General features: G+C 42.8%; 1 protein-coding gene and 1 non-coding gene across 2 annotated transcripts in view; one reads left to right on the plus strand and one right to left on the minus strand.

The window, feature by feature from the left end:
- Window positions 1-15,452, plus strand: part of LOC128588796 (POTE ankyrin domain family member A-like) — a 61,454-nt gene extending 46,002 nt beyond the window's left edge. The window contains exon 4 of the mRNA XM_053595596.1: window positions 15,314-15,452. Within this exon, the coding sequence (XP_053451571.1) occupies window positions 15,314-15,452 (139 nt within the window). The remainder of the gene's footprint in view (window positions 1-15,313) is intronic.
- A 1,942-nt stretch (window positions 15,453-17,394) lies between these two features.
- LOC128589486 (small nucleolar RNA SNORA2/SNORA34 family) lies at window positions 17,395-17,531 on the minus strand. The gene has a single exon (XR_008381053.1). It is a non-coding gene; the product is annotated as a small nucleolar RNA SNORA2/SNORA34 family (small nucleolar RNA).
- Between the last annotated feature and the right edge of the window lie 864 nt (window positions 17,532-18,395).

Here is an 18,395-nt window from a genome sequence, read left to right on the forward strand (position 1 = left end):
CTATATTTATCTTTTAAGGTAAGATGAGATTCTTGTATGCAGCAGACATCTGGCCTGAGTTTTTGTATCCAGTCAGCCAACCTCTGCCTCTTTAGAGGACAATTTAAACCATTCACATTAATTGAGAATATTGATAAGCCTGGTAGAATTTTGCAGATTGAGTTTTACAAAAGTCCAGTGGATATTTTTAATCTTTTCACCACTGTGGAAGTTGAAATTTGATCAAAAATCTCTGAGGGAGTTTCCTTTGGTGGTAAAGGATTGCACTGTTCATTATGGGGGATAGGTCTGAGAATATCCTGAAGAGCAAGTTTAGCTATGGCAAATTTCTTCACCGTGTGTATGTCATTAAAGTATTTAATTTCTCCATCATAAATGAAACTCAGTTTAGCTGGATACAGAATCCTGGGTTGAAAATTATTTTGTTTTAGGAGATTAAAGGTTGATGACCACCTTCTTCTAGCTTGAAAGATTTCAGCAGAGAGACCTGTAGTCATTCTAATATTCTTCCCTTTGTAGGTTATGGTTTTCTTACATCTGGCTGCTTGCAGAATTTTCTCCTTCATATTAACTTTAGCGAAGTAATTATAATGTGTCTAGGAGATGTCTTACTCAGATTGAGTTGTGCTGGGGTTCTGAAACTGTCTGCTATCTGAATTTCAGAGTCTCTTGGTGTTTCTGGAAAGTTCTCTTTGATTATTCCATGGAGTAGAGCATCTGAGCCTTTCGAAGCCACCTTGTCTCCTTCAGGAATTGCTCTAAGGCAAATATCAGTTTTCTTCTAATTATCCCAGAGCTCTCTGAGAGAATGATCTGTTTTTGCTCTCCACATCTCTTCCTCTTTGAGCATTTGGGAACCTTCAAAAGCTTTGTCTTCAATGTCAGAAATCCTTTCTTCTGCCTGCTCCATTCTATTACTGAGGGATTCTACTGTATTTCTCAGATATTTGAGGGCTTCAAATTCTTGTCTCAATGTGTCAAAATCTTTGATGATTTTGTCTTTGAATTTATTGAATTCTTGAGACAACTTTTGAATTGTTCCTTGAATTTCTAATTCCAACTTTACCTCCATTCTATTAATCTTATTTGCAATCCAAATTATGAATTCAATCTGACATCTCAGCCATTTTTTTATGAATGGTATCTTCTGTGTATCCACCATGTTGTTCCTTCTGGGAGTTGATCTACTCTGATTATTCATGTTGCCAGAGTTTTTCCGCTGATTCTGCCCCATGATTATTTTACACCATTGGCTAGATGAGTAGAAGGTGAAGTTGTGTTGGGTGCTCTTGGAGTAGGTATTAACCAGCCTTTTGCCCAAGAGCTGGGACTGGTGTCTGTACATTTTCCCCTAGAGCTTTTTAAAGGACCCATATAGTGCTATGGCCTGAGACACTGGGGACCTGCTTGATGTGGTGGGGCTAAGTGGCTCTGTCTTGTTTTCAGCTGGTCTCTATCCACTCCTAGTGAATCAGTAACTCTGGGTTGAATCTCAGCTGTGGAGAAATACCAGCAATTAAGTCCCCGCAGCCCCCATGGGCAACAATTAGAAAAGGAAAATCAAACCTTCCCACAACCACACACCTAGGGTATCACTTTGGATAGTCCTTGGGTGATTGGCCAAGGTCAAGAATTCCAAATCAATTGTCCCAGTCAGCACCCAGTCTCAAGTGGGAGAGTTCAAAAGGTCTCCAGCAATTGGAAAGCAGGAATCTGCTGGCAACTTGAGTATGACTCACTCCAGTGTTCCATGGAGTCAGAAGGACCCACCCATTAAATGAATTAGTCCAGGAAGGTTGATGCCTCCTTTCCCACCTTACATCTCTGTCGCACCCAGTCACTGGTAACCCCTCATGGCTGTAACCCAGTTCCCGCCAATGAGCAGATGCTCGAGGGGTTTGTGCCTGCCTGAGTCACAGGGAAATCTATGTCTCCTCAGCCAGACCACCACACTCTACCACCAGCCAGCAGGCGGAGCTGAAACCTGACAAACTCGGGTGCTTAATTGAAGCTGGGGTGGTTCACTCAGTTCCAGTCTCACCCCAGATTGATGTTGCTGCCACTTATATTCTGCCAGAATTAGCAATTCTGTCCCAGCTATATTCCCCTGTGGGCCAGGCTCTGTTTGAGTTCACAGAAACTGTGGCTCAGCCCCATCTTGTGCTGGTGCCATTGTGCCAATTCTCACGGAGCTGGCATCTCTGTGTTGGCTGCACTCTGTGTTGGGGCAGGTGTGATTAGAGCTCACACTCAACTCTCAATTCTTGCCTCTCCCTGGACTTGTGAAGTTGCCCCACCTACTTTTGTCTCAGCTATATTCCCCTGGGGCTGGGTGCTTTTTAGGGTCACTAAAGCAGCACTTCTGACTCAGCTCCACCCTGGGAGTATGCCATCTCTGCACATGCATATTCTAGTCTCCATCCATGCCATGCCCAACCTGGGCAGGTACCTCCTCAGGCATACCCTTTACTTATGGGGCCTGTGTTCCCATCTTAGATCTGTTCTACCAGTGGCTGCCACTGGTTGCCAAGAAAGGCAGGGAGTGTCTCTCCAAAATGTCCCCAGGGGTACTGTTCCTGCAGCTGCCACTGCTGCTCTGTGCCACAGGGCACCACTTGTCCCTCTCCCTCTCAGTGCATAGTCCTCAATTTACCCCCATGTCACGGAATCAGCACAGACCTGCAACAGCCCATGCCTCGTCCACACCTCTTGAGAAAATGCCCCAGAATCTGGACTCCATGGGGGACAGACTTCCAGACCTTGGGGGTGGTGAGAGTAGAGGGGAATGCTGGGAGTTCAGAACTGCAGATAGAGAATTTATACAGTTTTATGCCTGGTGGGAGAGTGCCACTAGTGTTAGTGGGTCCTCTCTGGGGTAGGAGTTCTGGTTTTTAGAGGGTCTCTCCCATGGGATAAAATAGGAGGATATCAGAACTCTGCTTACTTGTTTGTAGAAAGTATACTGTGAGCCATTTTCATGGGGGAGGGGACCCCCATCTGCTTGGTGATGGATTTTGTACCTATTGTTTGTTTGTTTCCTTGGGGTTGCAGCTCACCTCAGCAGAGTTGATGTGCATTCTTCAACCTTCTCTCTTGGCTCAGCTCCAAACCATCAGCTTACTTGCTAAACTTCTGTCCTTGAACTCTCCTTCTGGATGGGAGCCTCTGTGGAAAGCTGGCTCCAATCAGCCATCTTGCCTCCACCCTCCAAGTCTCCATCTTTCTTAAGGCTGCATAATAGTCCATGGTGTACATATACCACAATTTATTAATCTATTCATGGGTTGATGGGTACTTGGGCTTCTTCCATGACTTAGCAATTATAAATTGGGCTGCAATAAACATTCTGGTGCAAATATCTTTGTTATAAAGTTATTTTTTAGGAGATTGGTGGGATTACACCAGCGGTGCATCTTACAAGGGTATATGTGAAACTTGGTAAACGGTCTGTGAAGCTAGTGAATGATGCCCCATGAATATATCAATGTACACAGCTATGATTTAATAGAAAAAAAATTAAAAAAATAAAATAAAATAAAGTCATTTTTTGTCTTCTAGATATATACCTAGAAGAGGAATTGAAGGGTGGAATGGCAGGTCTATTTTTTAGATCCCTAAGTGATCTCCCAACATTTTTTCCAAAAGGAACGTATTAGTTTGTATTCCTACCAGCAGTGCAGAAGTATTTCCTTTTCTCCACATCCATGCCAACATCTCTGGTTTGGGGATTTTGTGATGTGGGCTAATCTTATTGGGCTTAGATGTTATCTCAAAGTGGTCTTGATTTGCATTTCTCTGATGATTAAGGATGATGAGCAATGTTTCATGTGTCTGTAGGCCTTGCACTTGTCTTCTTCAGAGAAGTTTCTCTTCAAGTCCCTTGTCCACCCTGATGGGATCGCTTGTTCTTTTCTTGCTAATACTTTTTAGTTTTCTATGATTTTGGTTATTAAACCTTTGTTGGAGACATAACCTGCAAATATCTTCTCCCATTCTGAGAGCTGTTTGCTTGCTTTACTTACTGTGTTCCTGGCTGTGCAGAAGCTTTTTTAGTTTTATCAGAGCTAATTTTTGAGGAAGGTGAGAGGTGTGGGTCCTGTTTCCATCTCTTACATGTGTCTATACACTTCTCCCAGTACCATGTATTGAATAGAGATTCTTTTCCCCAGTGTATACTTTTGTTTGCTGTTCAAAGATCAGGTGGAAATATAAGGATGGTTTCACAGCTGGATCCTTTGTTCTGATCCATAGGTCTATATCTTTATATTCTTATGATAATACCATGATGTTTTGATTATTATAACCTTATAATATTGCCTGAGTTCTGATAAAATGATGCTTCCATATTTGCTCTTATTACATAAGATTGCATTGGCTAGTCATATATTTTCTGACTTCCATATGAAGTGTAGAACTATTATTTTAGTACTTCAAAATATGGCATTGGTATTTTTAATGGGAATTGCATTGAGTCCATAAATCACTTTGGGTACTATAGACATTTTAACAATGTTGATTCTGCCAATCCACGAACATAAAGTGCTTTTCTATCTCTTTAAATCCTCTGTGATGGCTTGGTGCCTGTGGCTCAAATGGCTAAGGTGCCAGCCACATACACCTGAGCTGGCGGGTTCAAATCCAGCCCGGCCCACCAAACAACAATGATGGCTGCAACAAAAAAATAGCTGGGCATTGTGGCAGGTGCCTGTAGTCCCAGCTACTTGGGAGGCGGAGGCAGGAGAATTGCTTGAGCCCAGGAGTTTGAGGTTGCTGTGAGCTGTGATGCCATGGCACTCTACTGAGGGTGACAACTTGAGGCTCTGCCTCAAAATAAATAAGTAAATAAATCCTCTGTGATTTCTTTTCTCGGTGTTTCATAGTTCTCACTATAGAGAAACTTCACCTTTTTAAAAAAATATATTCTAAAGTATTTCATTTTATTTGATACTATTGTGTCTTTGATTTGATTCAATGTTTCACTCTCATTGGCATATATGAAAGCAACTGTTTTGTGTACATTGATTTTTTTACCTGAGATAGTGCTGTGTTTATTTAATTCCAGAAGTCTCTTGGTTGAGTCTTTGGGAGGTTCTAGGTATAAGATCATATCATCAGCAAAGAGCAATAGTTTGACTTCTTTTTCTTTTCCATTTGGATACCCTTGATCTTCTGTCTGATTGGTCTGGCCAGGACTTTTAGCACTATGTTGAATAGTAGTGGCAATAGTGGGTATCCATGTCTGGTTCCAGTTCTAAGCAGGAATGCTTCCATTTTGTTTTCCATTTAATATGATGTTAGCAGTGATATTGTCATAGACAGACTCTACTATTTTGAGTAATGTCCCATCTATGCCAATTTTCTTAATGTTCTTATTTTTAAAGGGTGTTGAACTTTGCCAGATATCTTTTCTACATCTATTGCAATGATCATAGGGTCTTTGTTTTTACTTCCATGTGGTAAAATCATTTATATATTTGCATATTTGAACCAACCTTGCATCCCTGGGATGAGGCCTACTGAGTTGTGATGATTTTTGTTTGTTTTGATCTGCAGATGAATTCTGTTTGCTAAAATTTTGAGAGGGCCATGTGCAGTGGCTGATGCCTATAATCCCAGCACTCTGGGAGGCTGAGGTGGGTGAATTGCTTGAGCTCAGGCATTTGAGACTAGCCTGAGCAAGAGGGAGACCCCATCTCAAAAAATAGCTGAACATCATGGCAGATACCTATAGTTCCTACTACAGCTACTTGGGAGGCTGAAGCAAGAGGATTGCTTGAGCCCAAGACTTTGAGGTTTCTATGAGCTATGACACCACAGCACTCTACATAGGATGACAAAGTGAGACTCTGTCTCAAAAATAAATAAATAAATAAAATTTTATTGAGAACTTTTGCCTCTATATTCATTAGAGATAGTAGTGTACAATTTTCTATTTTTGTTATGTCTTTTTCTAGCTTTGGTACCAGGTGTTAGCCTTTATTCATACAATGAGTTGAGGGGGATTCCTTTCTTCTCAATGTTGGAATAATTTCTGCAATATAGGTACTAGTTCTTCCTTGAAGATTTGGTAGAATTCTGATATTAAACCCTATGGTCTGGGACATTTTTTGTTGCTTCAATTTCAGTGCTTGATATTGGTCAGCTGAGAAGTTGTGTTTCTTTCTGGTTAAGTCTAAGAAAGTAGTGTGATTCTAAGAATTTGTCCATTTTCTTCACATTTTCAAATTTATAGGCATAGAGATGTTTATAGTACTCAATGATGATGTTTTGTATTTTTGTAAAAATCTGTTTTTCATCTTTTTCATTTTTGATTGAGATTATTAGACACCTTACTTTTTTGTGCCTGATTAATCTGGCCAAAGCCTTGTCAGATAAAGAACCAACTTTTTGGTTCATTGCACCAACTGTATAGTGGTTCCTTTGTTCTTGTTTTCATTTAGTTCTGGTCTGATCTGGGTTATTTCTTCTGCTGTGTTTGGGATTGGTTTCATCGTAATTTTCACGTTCCTTGAGATGTTCTATTAGATGTTTTAATTTATTATCTTTCTGATTTTTGGATGTGCGTGTTTAATTCAATGAGTTTCCCTCTCAAGACTGTTGCACGAATCAGTGCCGCAGAGGAAAAGTCTGCACTGAAATGTCTGTAAGAGGGGAGACTGCCGCTTGCCCAGGCAGACAGCCCCTAACTTTATTTCTTGCAGGCTTATATACTCTTAACAACACTAAGTTCTGCACGTACACATTCTAATAATAAAACAAATTGGCAGCCAATGGTTTACATTATAAGAGTACAAAGAAACCATACAGAGCAACCACAAAAACTTATTCAGCTGTTTGTCTGAGAAAGCAGGTGCAACATGTAACTGAGATGTACATTAACTTATCTTGTTTTCCACTTCTAAGGTCCCTTCCAGGACATTCCACAGACAGCCAGACTCTGCCTGCAGAGTCTGCCTCCCCATATGACTAGCTTGCTAATCAGTTCTGAGGGTCTTAAAGGAACATCCCTTCATATGGACTCTTAGAAAGCTTCTTCAAACATAAGTCAATGGCACTTGAAGTTACATTGAGGCTACACAAGACTGCTTTTGCAGTATCCCCTGGATTTTGATAGCCTTTGGCCCCATAGCCATTTAGTTCAAAGAATCTTCTGATTTTTCTATATATATATATTCCTTGACCTAATGATCACTCAGCAAATATTGTTTCAGTTTCCATGACGTTTTGTGGGGATGAGTGTTTCTGTTAGAATTGATTTATAATGTTATTCCACAATAGTGTGTGAAGATACATACTACAATTTCTGGATGCAGCCCTGGAGATTTGGGGGTGTTGTCCCAGGTTTGGGGGAGTGTTGGGGAGAGGGCTGAATACCTAGGGGGTGGCACAAGTTCTACAGTGAAAGCTTTGGGGCCTGGGCTGTGAAGGGGACTGAGACACAGTGACTAAACAGAACCTATAATCCAGAATTAGATCCATGTGCATGGGTGGGTGGGCCTCTGATCTGGAGCACTGAGCCGGGAACCAGCTTGGAGGTGGCTGTTAAGGCCTAGAGGGCAGACTTTTAGCTGGCCACATATTGGGATGTACTGTACGATTTTAGGGATGCTGGGAAGCCATGTCGAGTGAGGCTGACCTGGGTACTTGTAGCTCCAGTGTCATGAAGGCATCTGCACAGTCCCACTGAATTGGAGCGGTGGCTTTTTGTCTCTCCAAACATTGGTAGCCCACTAGGCCCCACCCCCATCAGTTCACATGCCCAGATTCTTTTGAGCTCCGTGGGGGAAGCTCTTAATTTTAAGTCATGGTCTATGGCTTGGAGGATCCATGAGACAATTTTCTCCCTCCCCATCCCACTGCAGGCTTGATGTAGTGCATCCAAAACCACCGGATGGCCTCAGCTGCTGCCTGTTCCTCTCTGTGCCCTAGTGAGATAGCTCTGGACAGAATCCAGGTTGGGTTCCAGTAGGAGGCTGGGGGATGGTACTGGCCACCTGGCAGCTCCAATCACACAGTGATGCCTGCACACAATCTTTACTTTTGTAACTGTATCTCCCTGTCACCTGTTTCTTTTTTTACATTTTTTTCTTTGCTGCTTCTGGTGTCCCACGTTGTCTCTCTGTGATTTCACAATTCTGTTTCTGAGCAAAGAGTCAGAATGGTGTCTTCTGCCTGCACTTCTCCCTGCTTTTCCTTGGAGAGGCTGTCAGGAGCCTGCTTCTTGCCTGTCATATTCCCCCTTCTCCTTTTGGTGGGGGAGGGTTTAAACATGAGTGTTATTCAAGAGTGGTAACAGTCATTGAAATAAAAAGTATTACATTAATAAGAAGATTAACTTATAATATTAGGGATATAATGAAAATATCAACACTAAGGATCAGATAGATTTGAAAAAGTCACAAACAGCAGTATAAGTCATCTTTCCTTATAACATTGACCCATGTTTACTTTTTGTAATCTGATGTTTTTGGTCATAGGACCTTGTGTTAGCTAAAGGTTGGGTTCATATTCATTTTGTTAGCTTTGTAATGTGTGGACTTAAACTTTTAGTTGACTTTTGACTCAATATTGCATTTCTTAACCATTCTGTAATAGTGTTTTGTCTAACCTCTGCCTACATTATGGTTTTTCTTTTCTTTTTTTTATTTTTTTGAAACAGAGTCTCACTCTGTAGCCCTGGGTAGTGTCAGAGCATCATAGCTCACAGCAAAATCAAACTCCTGGGCTCAAGTGATCCTCTTCCTCAGCCTCTCAAGCAGCTGGGGCTATAGACGCCCACTACCAAACCCCGCTGCTTTTTCCACTTTTGCTGGAGACAGGGTCTCTCTTGCTCCTGCTGGTCTCGAACTTTTGAACTCAAGTGATCTACCCACTTCAGCCTCTCAGAGTGCTACAATTACAGGCATGATCCACTGCACCCACCCTGGTTTTTCTTTTAAAATAATATATCAAACACACCAAGAGTAGAATATCATTTTGACTTTTGAATGACTCTTTGCTTTCAGCTGCTTTCTTTAAAGAATATTAATATTAGTTTACTTCTGAGTACTTTTTAATTGCTATTACCAGATACCATAGGTTAATCAGGTTATTTTCCTGTTTCATTTCTACTGTATTTTGATATTTTAATTTTTATTTGGTGTGGGCAGAGCAAAGAAAGATAGCTTTAATGATATTAATGTTTCCTTTATTTAAGACAAGCCACAGATGGGTAATAAAGAGAAAAAGGAATAACATTAGATGCTTGCAAGACTGTTGAATTCAGAGCTTCCCCGCTTGGTAGGTGTGTGACTTGGGGAACACTCCTTGCCACCAAGTATGTGTTCTGACATGAAAAGTAGGATAACAATAGGTCCTTTAAGGATCATTTTGTGTAAGTAAGATTATGTTTGTAACATTTAATTTCTTATCACATGATCATCAGCATCATTAACTGAAACTGCTATGACTATTGTTATTACTATTTTTGTTATTATTGTTTTAAGCCTATGGATAGCGCTTACTTATCTGACCTATAGCTGAATTGGAATTTACAACATATATGATATTAGGGAAGAAGTAGAGAATTCCTCACTTAAATCTTTGTGTACTTTAGATAAGTGACCTTAGCATAGTTTCTTGCCAATCAAAGAACTTTAAATTAGCAACTGGTACTTTGTAATACCCCAGTGGGATGGGAGGCTTCCTTCTGAGGCTCCTTCCTTATAGCTGTGGTAGCAATTTGCAAAGATGAACACTTGAGTATACACGAAGCTTATGGTTGTTAGTACAGGATGTGGTTAATTCCACACAGAGAAAATGTTATGTTGGTAAAGTATATCAAATTAATTGTTTAAATAAATTTTTTAAAGTTCATAATACTGAGGTTATCTCTTTGTTATTTTAGAAATTCCCTCATAGTTGCAGTACGTTCTCAGTCAGAGGATATAGTCCAGTTTCTTCTTCAGCAAAGTATTGATGTCTTTTATCAAGATCTCTTTCGATTGACTGCAGAAGACTATGCCATTAATAGTGGTTATAAAGCGTAAGTGCTTACATTAAAAGATTAGTTAATCCTGGGCGGCGCCTGTGGCTCAAGGAGTAGGGAGCCGGTCCCATATGCCACAGGTGGTGGGTTCACACCCAGCCCCGGCCAAAAAAAAAAAAGAAAAGATGTTTTAAAAAAAAAAAAAAGATTAGTTAATCCTATATTGAGGTTTAAAATAAATGTACGTATCTCATCTTTCTTACACATCAGGTGAGATTTCATAGTTTGCTTTATGGTATTTTGGAATGGTTGTGAATTAGTCGATTTCATCAGCCAGAAATCAAGATAAGGCTAGAATTGTTAGAAAGAGCAATGAGTACAGGATTCTTTGTCTCAGGACCTTTAATAGCTTTATCCTTAGAGCTGCCTATGCTGTTCATTTCAATCTGTGTATAACCTTTATGCAGGAGATAAAAGTAGTGTCACATCTCTGATTTTTCTAATTACTTTTTTGGTTCTGAAATGCCCACTTAAGCAGAAAAATCTACAGTGTCCCCTGGGGGCTATCTTTTATAAGCTCCTCTTTGAATTTTTCAAGATGGTAAGGGGTTCCAAAGTGCAAGGCATAGATAGGGTCCTCTTTTACAAGTCAGAAGAGGAGGAAAAAGGACATTCTACTCACTCTGTGGTTTCCACTGGTAAGTGTTGCTGGGTTGTTGCTATTGAAAGTAGTCCTGCAATGTGGTAATGACTGACCTTTGCTACCAGGATGCCCTTGTGCTGAACCAGATCCGCCAGTGGTCATGGGCCCATTCTTAGATTTCAAAGTATTTGTTTGTTTGTTTGTTTTTAGTCCACATGCTTATTTGCTCAGCCATTGTTCCCAAGGTGTCACGAACCAGCACGGCAAAGGGGAGTGAACCAGAGTGGAATTGGTGGGGAATGAGGGAAATACAGCACAAGAGAAGACACGGAAACAAAGGATGGGACCGGGAGGACTGACTGAGCTGATGACTACAGCCGGCCCCAAAGCACAAAATCAGCTTTATTTTATAGTATCTGTACAGGGTTGTCCAGGGGGGAGAGCATACACAAAATGGGGAAACAGCATAAACAAAAGACATAGTTTTGGTCTTAAGGTACAATAGGAAAATGTAAATGACTTTAACAAAGACAAACCATCTTGTTAATGGTTTCTGCTCAACTTCATTAGCACATGACAAGGAGAAAGAAGGGAGAGATCTCAAGGATCTCTACATAGTTAACTAAACAAAGAACGGACCACGTGACTTCTGGCAGAGGGAGAATGAAGAAAGGAAAATAGCTGTTTCAGAATCGAGGAGAAGCAGTTGGGGGGTCATTCTCTACACCAAGGCACCATCACCCTGCTCTGGCAGCTGGGCCTCCTAGGTTCAGCCACACACAGTGTGAGGAAAGTTGCTCTTCTCTACATTGAACACCTCATGAGGACCCTGCTTGGTAGCTTAGACTTTGCCTTGATGTTCATGATAAATTATCCTTTGAGGCCCCTGTTTTTCCTTTCTCAAGTGAATATTAGCTGGAATTGTTCACCATCAGAGAGGGTCAATTAATGTCGCAAGAAGAGATGAGAGTTTCCTTTCTCCTTTGCTAGCAGATCTGTAGCCTGAGGACTCTTTATAAACTGTGTATCACCTTTCTTTACGTGGTGGAAGGTCCTGTATTGTTCTTCCCCAGGGTAGTGGGAAGGAACTTGGGTTTGAGTCCTCAATTGAACTGTGTTGTTAATAATGGAAATCTCCCAAGTTACTTGCATTTCCACCTCAAGTTTTAAAATATTTCCACGTTATACCTCACCAGGAAGCCACTCCACAGAATTCTCTGAATGTAAAGTAGGTTAGTTGGATTTAACAGACCTAAGCCTCATCCATAACATGTCAGTATACACATGTCAATCAAATAGCTGTTGGTTGCAGGGCCAACACTTCTTTTAAGTTCAAGACACTTCCCATTATGTCAAGCCAGGGCTAGTTAATTTACTGAACTATACTGCCCTATATTCATGGCTACTTCACTTTTCTTACTTTTTTAATAAGAAGTTTAATACGTTTGAAGAGCTTACAGTTTTGCAGTGTACATTATAATTAAAGTTGTGATGTTAGCTCTGATATTGTCTAGAATACTCTAAGAATTTCAGATATTTCCTAAGTGTTTCTCATGTCAATATTAAAACATTAATTTTATTTATTACTTTTTTTATACATAGCATTCACCAATTACTTTCTGAATATAAACAAAAAAAGAAAGCTCCTTCTCAAAATATCAATCCAGGTAAGATTGTTGACAGTGAATTACTTGTGGTATTTGTACCAAAGAGAAAAAGGTAAAAATAAGGAAGTTTTTTGTCACAGATGAACATGTAAAAGTCAATGTGCAAATTGTGTATTTTTTCTTAATTTCTTTTTTAGTAGTCCACAACTCAGAAGCCGTTAGTCCATGCTGGTGTGGAGGGAACCACCACAGACATCTCTGAATACCTTCAGAGCCTGGGCCCAAAGAGAGTGTTGGTGTCAGGGGGCCACCTGGGACCACATGTGCAGGTGATCTGGGACCCAGGCAAAGACCGGAGCCTTGGAAAGGATGGGGGTTGAAACTTCACAGGTCCAGGCTGGAAATGGGTTGATCCTGCAACGGTGCCTCACCATAGTCCATGAGGATGAAAATAGGAAGACTGCCCTAACCAGGGTAGTGTGGCATATCAATATTTCATGGCTACATTTCAGAGGTAAAACTATTGGATCTTGGCTCAGCGCCTGTAGCTCAAGTGGCTAAGGCGCCAGCCATATATACCTGAGTTGGCGGGTTTGAATCCAGCCCGGGCCTGCCAAACAACAATGACAACTACAACTAAAAAATAGCCAGGCGTTGTGGCGGGTGCCTGTAGTCCCAGCTACTTTGGAGGCTGAGGCAAGAGAATTGCTTAAGCCCAGAAGTTGGAGGTTGCTGTGAGCTGTGATGCCACAGCACCCTACCCAGGGTGACAGCTTGAGGCTCTGTCTCAAAAAAAAAAAAAAAAAAAAACACTATTGGATCTTTGTTTGCAAGCATAAGTATATATGTGTTTAGGTGTATTTTATGTATATACATGCATTGTGTTATATCTTGTTTCTACATGTTACCAAATGTTCTTATAAATTAAGAAGCACTCTGGGGCGGCACCTGTGGCTCAGCGGGTAGGGCGCCAGCCCCATATGGCGAGGGTGGCGTGTTCAAACCCAGCCCCAGCCAAACTGCAACAAAAAAATAGCCAGGCATTGTGGTGGGCACCTGTAGTCCCAGCTACTTGGGAGGCTGAGTCAAGAGAATCGCCTAAGCCCAAGGATTTGGAGGTTGCTGTGAGCTGTGTGACGCCACGGCACTCTACCGAGGGTGATAAGGTGAGACTCTGTCTCTACAAAAAAAAAAAAAAGAAGCACTCATAAATTAAATAAGTCTAAATGCTTTTCAAGTTCACATGAATTTATCAATCTTTTGTAAATAAGCTGGTTTTGAAAAACATTATTGATAAAATAAAAAATAATACTATCTTCAAAGTTGTCAGCATACATATTTACCTTTTCGCACTGATGGTAATTTTTTTTTTTTTTTTTGCAGTTTTTGGCCGGGGCCGGCGCCCTACTCCTTGAGCCACAGGCACCAGCCTGTAATTTTTTTTTTTTAATACTGCTCCTTGGTTTGAATGCTAGATTATTTAAGGTATCAGAGTTGGTAACATGACATAAAGATATCAATCACTATTTTGATATAAGTATAAAAACAAAATATAGCTATATTACTTAGAAAACTGCCTTTCTTTTTTTTTAGACAGAGCCTGAAGTTGTCACCCTCGGTAGAGTACTGTAGCGTCACAGCTCACAGCAACCTCCAACTCATGGAGGTTGAGCGATCCTCTTGCCTCAGCCTCCCAAGTAGCTGGGACTATAGGTGCCCACTACAATGCCTGGCTATATTTTGGTTGTAGTTGTCATTGTTGTTTGGCTTGCCCAGGCTGGATTCGAAGCAGCCAGCTCTGGTGCATGTGGCTGGCGCCTTAGCCGCTTGAGCTACAAGCACCAAGCCGAAAACTGCTTTTTCTTTTTTTTTTTTTTGGTAGAGACAGAGTTTCTATCGCCCTCGGTTAGGGTTAGGGTTAGGTTAGGCGCCGCCCTGAAAACTGCTTATTTTAATAATAGGAATTGGTGTGGCACAGAATTCAAGATATTCCAAAGATCATTTTGTTTCTCATCCTTCTGTTGTCATAGGTAGATAATCTTTTTTAGGTGTTTCCAATGAATAATTATAGGTATTCTGATTATACAGAACACTTTGAAAAAACAGCAGATGAGCTATAGGCAACTTAGCATGAGGCTCCTTCCAAGAAGTAAAATTCTGTAATTTTCTTTTATTTTTTTTTTTTTGTAGAGACGGAGTCTTACTTTACCACCCTCGTTGAGTGCCATGATGTCACAGGACTCACAGCAACCTACAGCTCTTGGGTTTTCGTGTTCTCCTGCCTCAGCTTCTCGAGTAGCTGGGACTACAGGCGCCCGCCACAACGCCTGGCTAATTTTTGGTTGCAGTTCAGCCAGGGCTGGGTTTGAACCTGCCACCCTCAGTATATGGGGCCGGTGCCCTACTCACTGAGCCACAGGCACCACCCAAAATTCTGTAATTTTCACATGATATAAAAAAGAACTTCCATCAGGATGGCACCTGTGGCTCAGTGGGTACAACACGGGCCCCATTATATTGAAGGTGGCAGGTTCGAACCCAACCCCAGCCAAAGGGCAACAAAAAATAGCAGGGCATTGTAGCGGGTGCCTGTAGTCCCAGCTACTCAGGAGGCTGAGGCAAGGGAATCACCTAAGCCCAGGAGTTGGAGGTTGCTGTAAGCTGTGACACCACAGCACTCTACCAAGGGCAATAAAGTGAGACTCTGTCTCTAAAAAAAAAAAAAAAGGACGGGCGCCTGTGGCTCAGTGAGTAGGGCGCCGGCCCCATATGCCGAGGGTGGCGGGTTCAAACCCAGCCCCGGCCAAACTGCAACAAAAAAATAGCCGGGCATTGTGGCAGGTACCTGTAGTCCCAGCTGCTCGGGAGGCTGAGGCAAGAGAATCGCGTAAGCCCAAGAGTTAGAGGTTGCTGTGAGCCGTGGGACGCCACGGTACTCTACCCGAGGGCGCTACAGTGAGACTCTGTCTCTACAAAAAAAAAAAAAAACTTTCGTCAACAGTGAAGACTTGGGAACAATTCACCAGATGTGGGAAGCACCCTCCAGCCTGCCTCTCTCTTCTTGATTCCCCTCCTACCCTCTTCTACTCCTGCTAGTCTGGCACAGGCCCACATTCCTGTCATGCCATCCTGGGCCTCACGCTGCCTGGAAGGGGGATGCTCACATTTCTACAAGCTCCATAGACTGGTTGGCGCAAGTCCAGGACTCTTGACATCTCACAACCTGTCCCCATAAGGGATGGACAGAGAGTCTGGGGTCCCTGCTTTCAGCAGAAACAGTATGACTAAGTGGGAATGATGGAGTGTCCCCTGTAGCCAGGCTCTTATGAAGTAGTGTGAACAGGCTGATGGGGCTCCTGCTAGCACAGCCTTCCCCACTACCTGTTGTGTGGAGTCCAACCAAGGAAGTTCCAGGGCCTGAACAGAGAGAATTGGAAAGGACCCAGGTAAGCTTTCCACCCTCTTAGAAAGGGATGACAGGTGGTAGAGGTGACAAGTGGTAGAGGAGCTTCAGCCACAGACTTTTCAAGCCTATCTGCCCCTCCACCCCGTCAGCACTTTGGCCAGAAACTTTTCTCTCTGGACCCTTCTAGGACCTAGAAATGGGGTCTGGCAGAAGGGAGAGCTGGATCAAGACATTTTAGAGGATCTGGCCCCAGGGATCTTCAAAGAGCATTCTCCAGGTGCTGTGTGGGAATGGCCCCACTCCCACCACCTGCCACCTGCCAGTGGTGACCCAACAACCCTTCTCAGGAGAAGCCACCTCAGGGATTCTGCTCAGTGACTGTCATGCCATCCTATGACCTGAGAGTAAGTGTGCTTCAGTTGCTGTATGCTCTATATCCCACCCAAGAACCTATGTGTATCAAGAATTGACCCCTGGCTCGGCACCTGTGGTTCAAGCGGCTAAGGCGCCAGCCATATACACCTGAACTGGCGGGTTTGAATCCAGCCCGGGCCTGCCAAACAACAATGACGGCTGCAACCAAAAAATAGCCAGGCATTGTGGCAGGTGCCTGTAGTCCCAGCTACTTGGGAGGTGTAGGCAGGCGACTCACTTGAGCCCAGGAGTTGGAGGTTGCTGTGAGCTATGATGCCATAGCACTCTTGCCTGGGGAGACAGCTTGAGGTTCTGTCTCAAAAAAAAAAAAAAGAACTGACCCCTGGCTTCTAGTGGGCCATGGCTATTGATGTTCTGAATCTGTTACATCAGGCATTGGGAAGTAATAAGAAACATGAACTAAAAAAAAAAAAAAATCCCAATACTAGGTTTAAGAGTCAAAAGTGGGCCAGGCACAGTGGCTCACGCCTGTAATCCTAGCATTCTGGGAGGTTGAGGTAGGTGGAGCTTGAGCTCAGGAGTTCAAAACCAGCCTGAGCAAGAGTGAGACCGAGACCACATCTCTCAAAAATAGCCTGGCATTGTGGCGGGCACTTGTAGTCCCAGCTACTTGGGAGGCTGAGGCAAGAAGATCACTTGAGCCCAAGAGCTTGAGGTTGCTGTGAGCTATAACACCACAACACTCCACCAAGGGCAACAAAATGACTCTGTCCCCCCCAAGAAAAATAAAATTAATTAAGATAAAATAAAAAACCTGAGCTCTGCAAGGTTCCTCCCACATGGATACTGTCCTCAGTTCAAGCCCAGCCAAAGGCTCCAGGCCTCAACGAGTCTTGATCATCTGTGGCCCCTGGTGGGCTCCTGGGTCAGCTATTCTGCCTCTGCAGTGGCTCAGTGTGGGCTGGGCCACTGCCCTGGGTGCACTGGTCAGGGGTAACTGGGAACTCTCAACTCCTTCTGTCCTTGCAGAGCAGAACCTAGTTCTACTTCTTTTTTTTTGGAAGTTCATACTGTAGAATTATCTTTTTATTTTGGGTAAAAACCCACAGTCATTTTGGGGAGCTGTAATTAAGATTTAACAGTATTATAATTCTAACGAGTAACTTAAATATCCTTGTGAGATAAATATGATAATACTTTCTGGGTATTTTGGAACCCCAGTATTAAGACTACAAATCACACTAGCCTACATCTAGCACCAATGACTCATACTGTTTCTTTCTTTGCAAATTTTTTTTTTTTTTTTTTGTGGTTTTTGGCCGGGGCTGGGTTTGAACCCACCACCTCCGACATATGGGACCAACACCCTACTACTTGAGCCACAGGTGTCACCCCATACTGTTTCTTTCTAATAAATTGACCATTACATTTCCAAAGTTCTGAAATGGCCAACAGACCATAGAAAGATAATTCTTTAGGCTCCCGCTTGAAACCAACAGCTTCAGCAAACTGCTGGCCTTGATTCAGGGCCAACGCTAGTTCCACTCCTTGACTCACCAACAGGGTAAAGTCAAGCCCTATTCAGAATTAGAAGTTTTTAGGGAGTCTCCTTTCCTGTGTTTCACTTGACTGACTCCAGATGCAGTCAGCAGGGGAAAACAACAGGCCCCTATGGACAGTACTCACCCTCTTCTCTGCCTCTTCAGTACCAAAGACAGGGAAGCTCTGACTCATTGGTCCTTGTTCCCACTCCCCACTCTTCCATCAGATCCCAAACCTCACCACAATTGGCTATACTTCTGGGAAACTAGCCTCAAGTTGTCAATAGAAAAGTGATAGGTGACCAGCAAGGTAGCTCATACCTGTAGTCACAGCTACTCTGGAGGCCAAGGTAGGAGGATCGCTTGAACCCAGGACTTTGAGGCTGCTGCAAGCTAGGCTGACACCACAGCACTCTAGCCTGGGCAACAAAGTGAAACTCTGTCTTAAAAAAAGAAAAAAAGGGCGGTGCCTGTGGCTCAGTGAGTAGGGTGCCAGCCCCATATACTGAGGGCAGCAGGTTTGAACCCAGCCCTGGCCAAACTGCAACAAAAAATAGCAGGGCGTTGTGGCAGGTGCCTGTAGTCCCAGCTACTTGGGAGGCTGAGGTAAGAGAATTGCTTGAGCCCAAGAGTTGGAGCTGTGCCACAGCACTCTACTGAAGGCAACAAAGTGAGACTCGTTTCAAAAAAAAAGAAAGAAAGAAAATAAGGGAAAGGAAGGAATAAAAAGAAAGGCCGGGCCTGGGGAGGTGGTTCACTCCTGTAATCCTAGCACTCAGGCAGGCCGAGGCGGGCGGATAGCTTGAGCTCATGAGTTCCAGACCAGTCTGAGTAAAAAGAGAGCCTGGCGCTACTA

This window comes from Nycticebus coucang, chromosome 6 (assembly GCF_027406575.1).
Source record: "Nycticebus coucang isolate mNycCou1 chromosome 6, mNycCou1.pri, whole genome shotgun sequence".
In the NCBI taxonomy this organism is placed as follows: domain Eukaryota; kingdom Metazoa; phylum Chordata; class Mammalia; order Primates; family Lorisidae; genus Nycticebus; species Nycticebus coucang.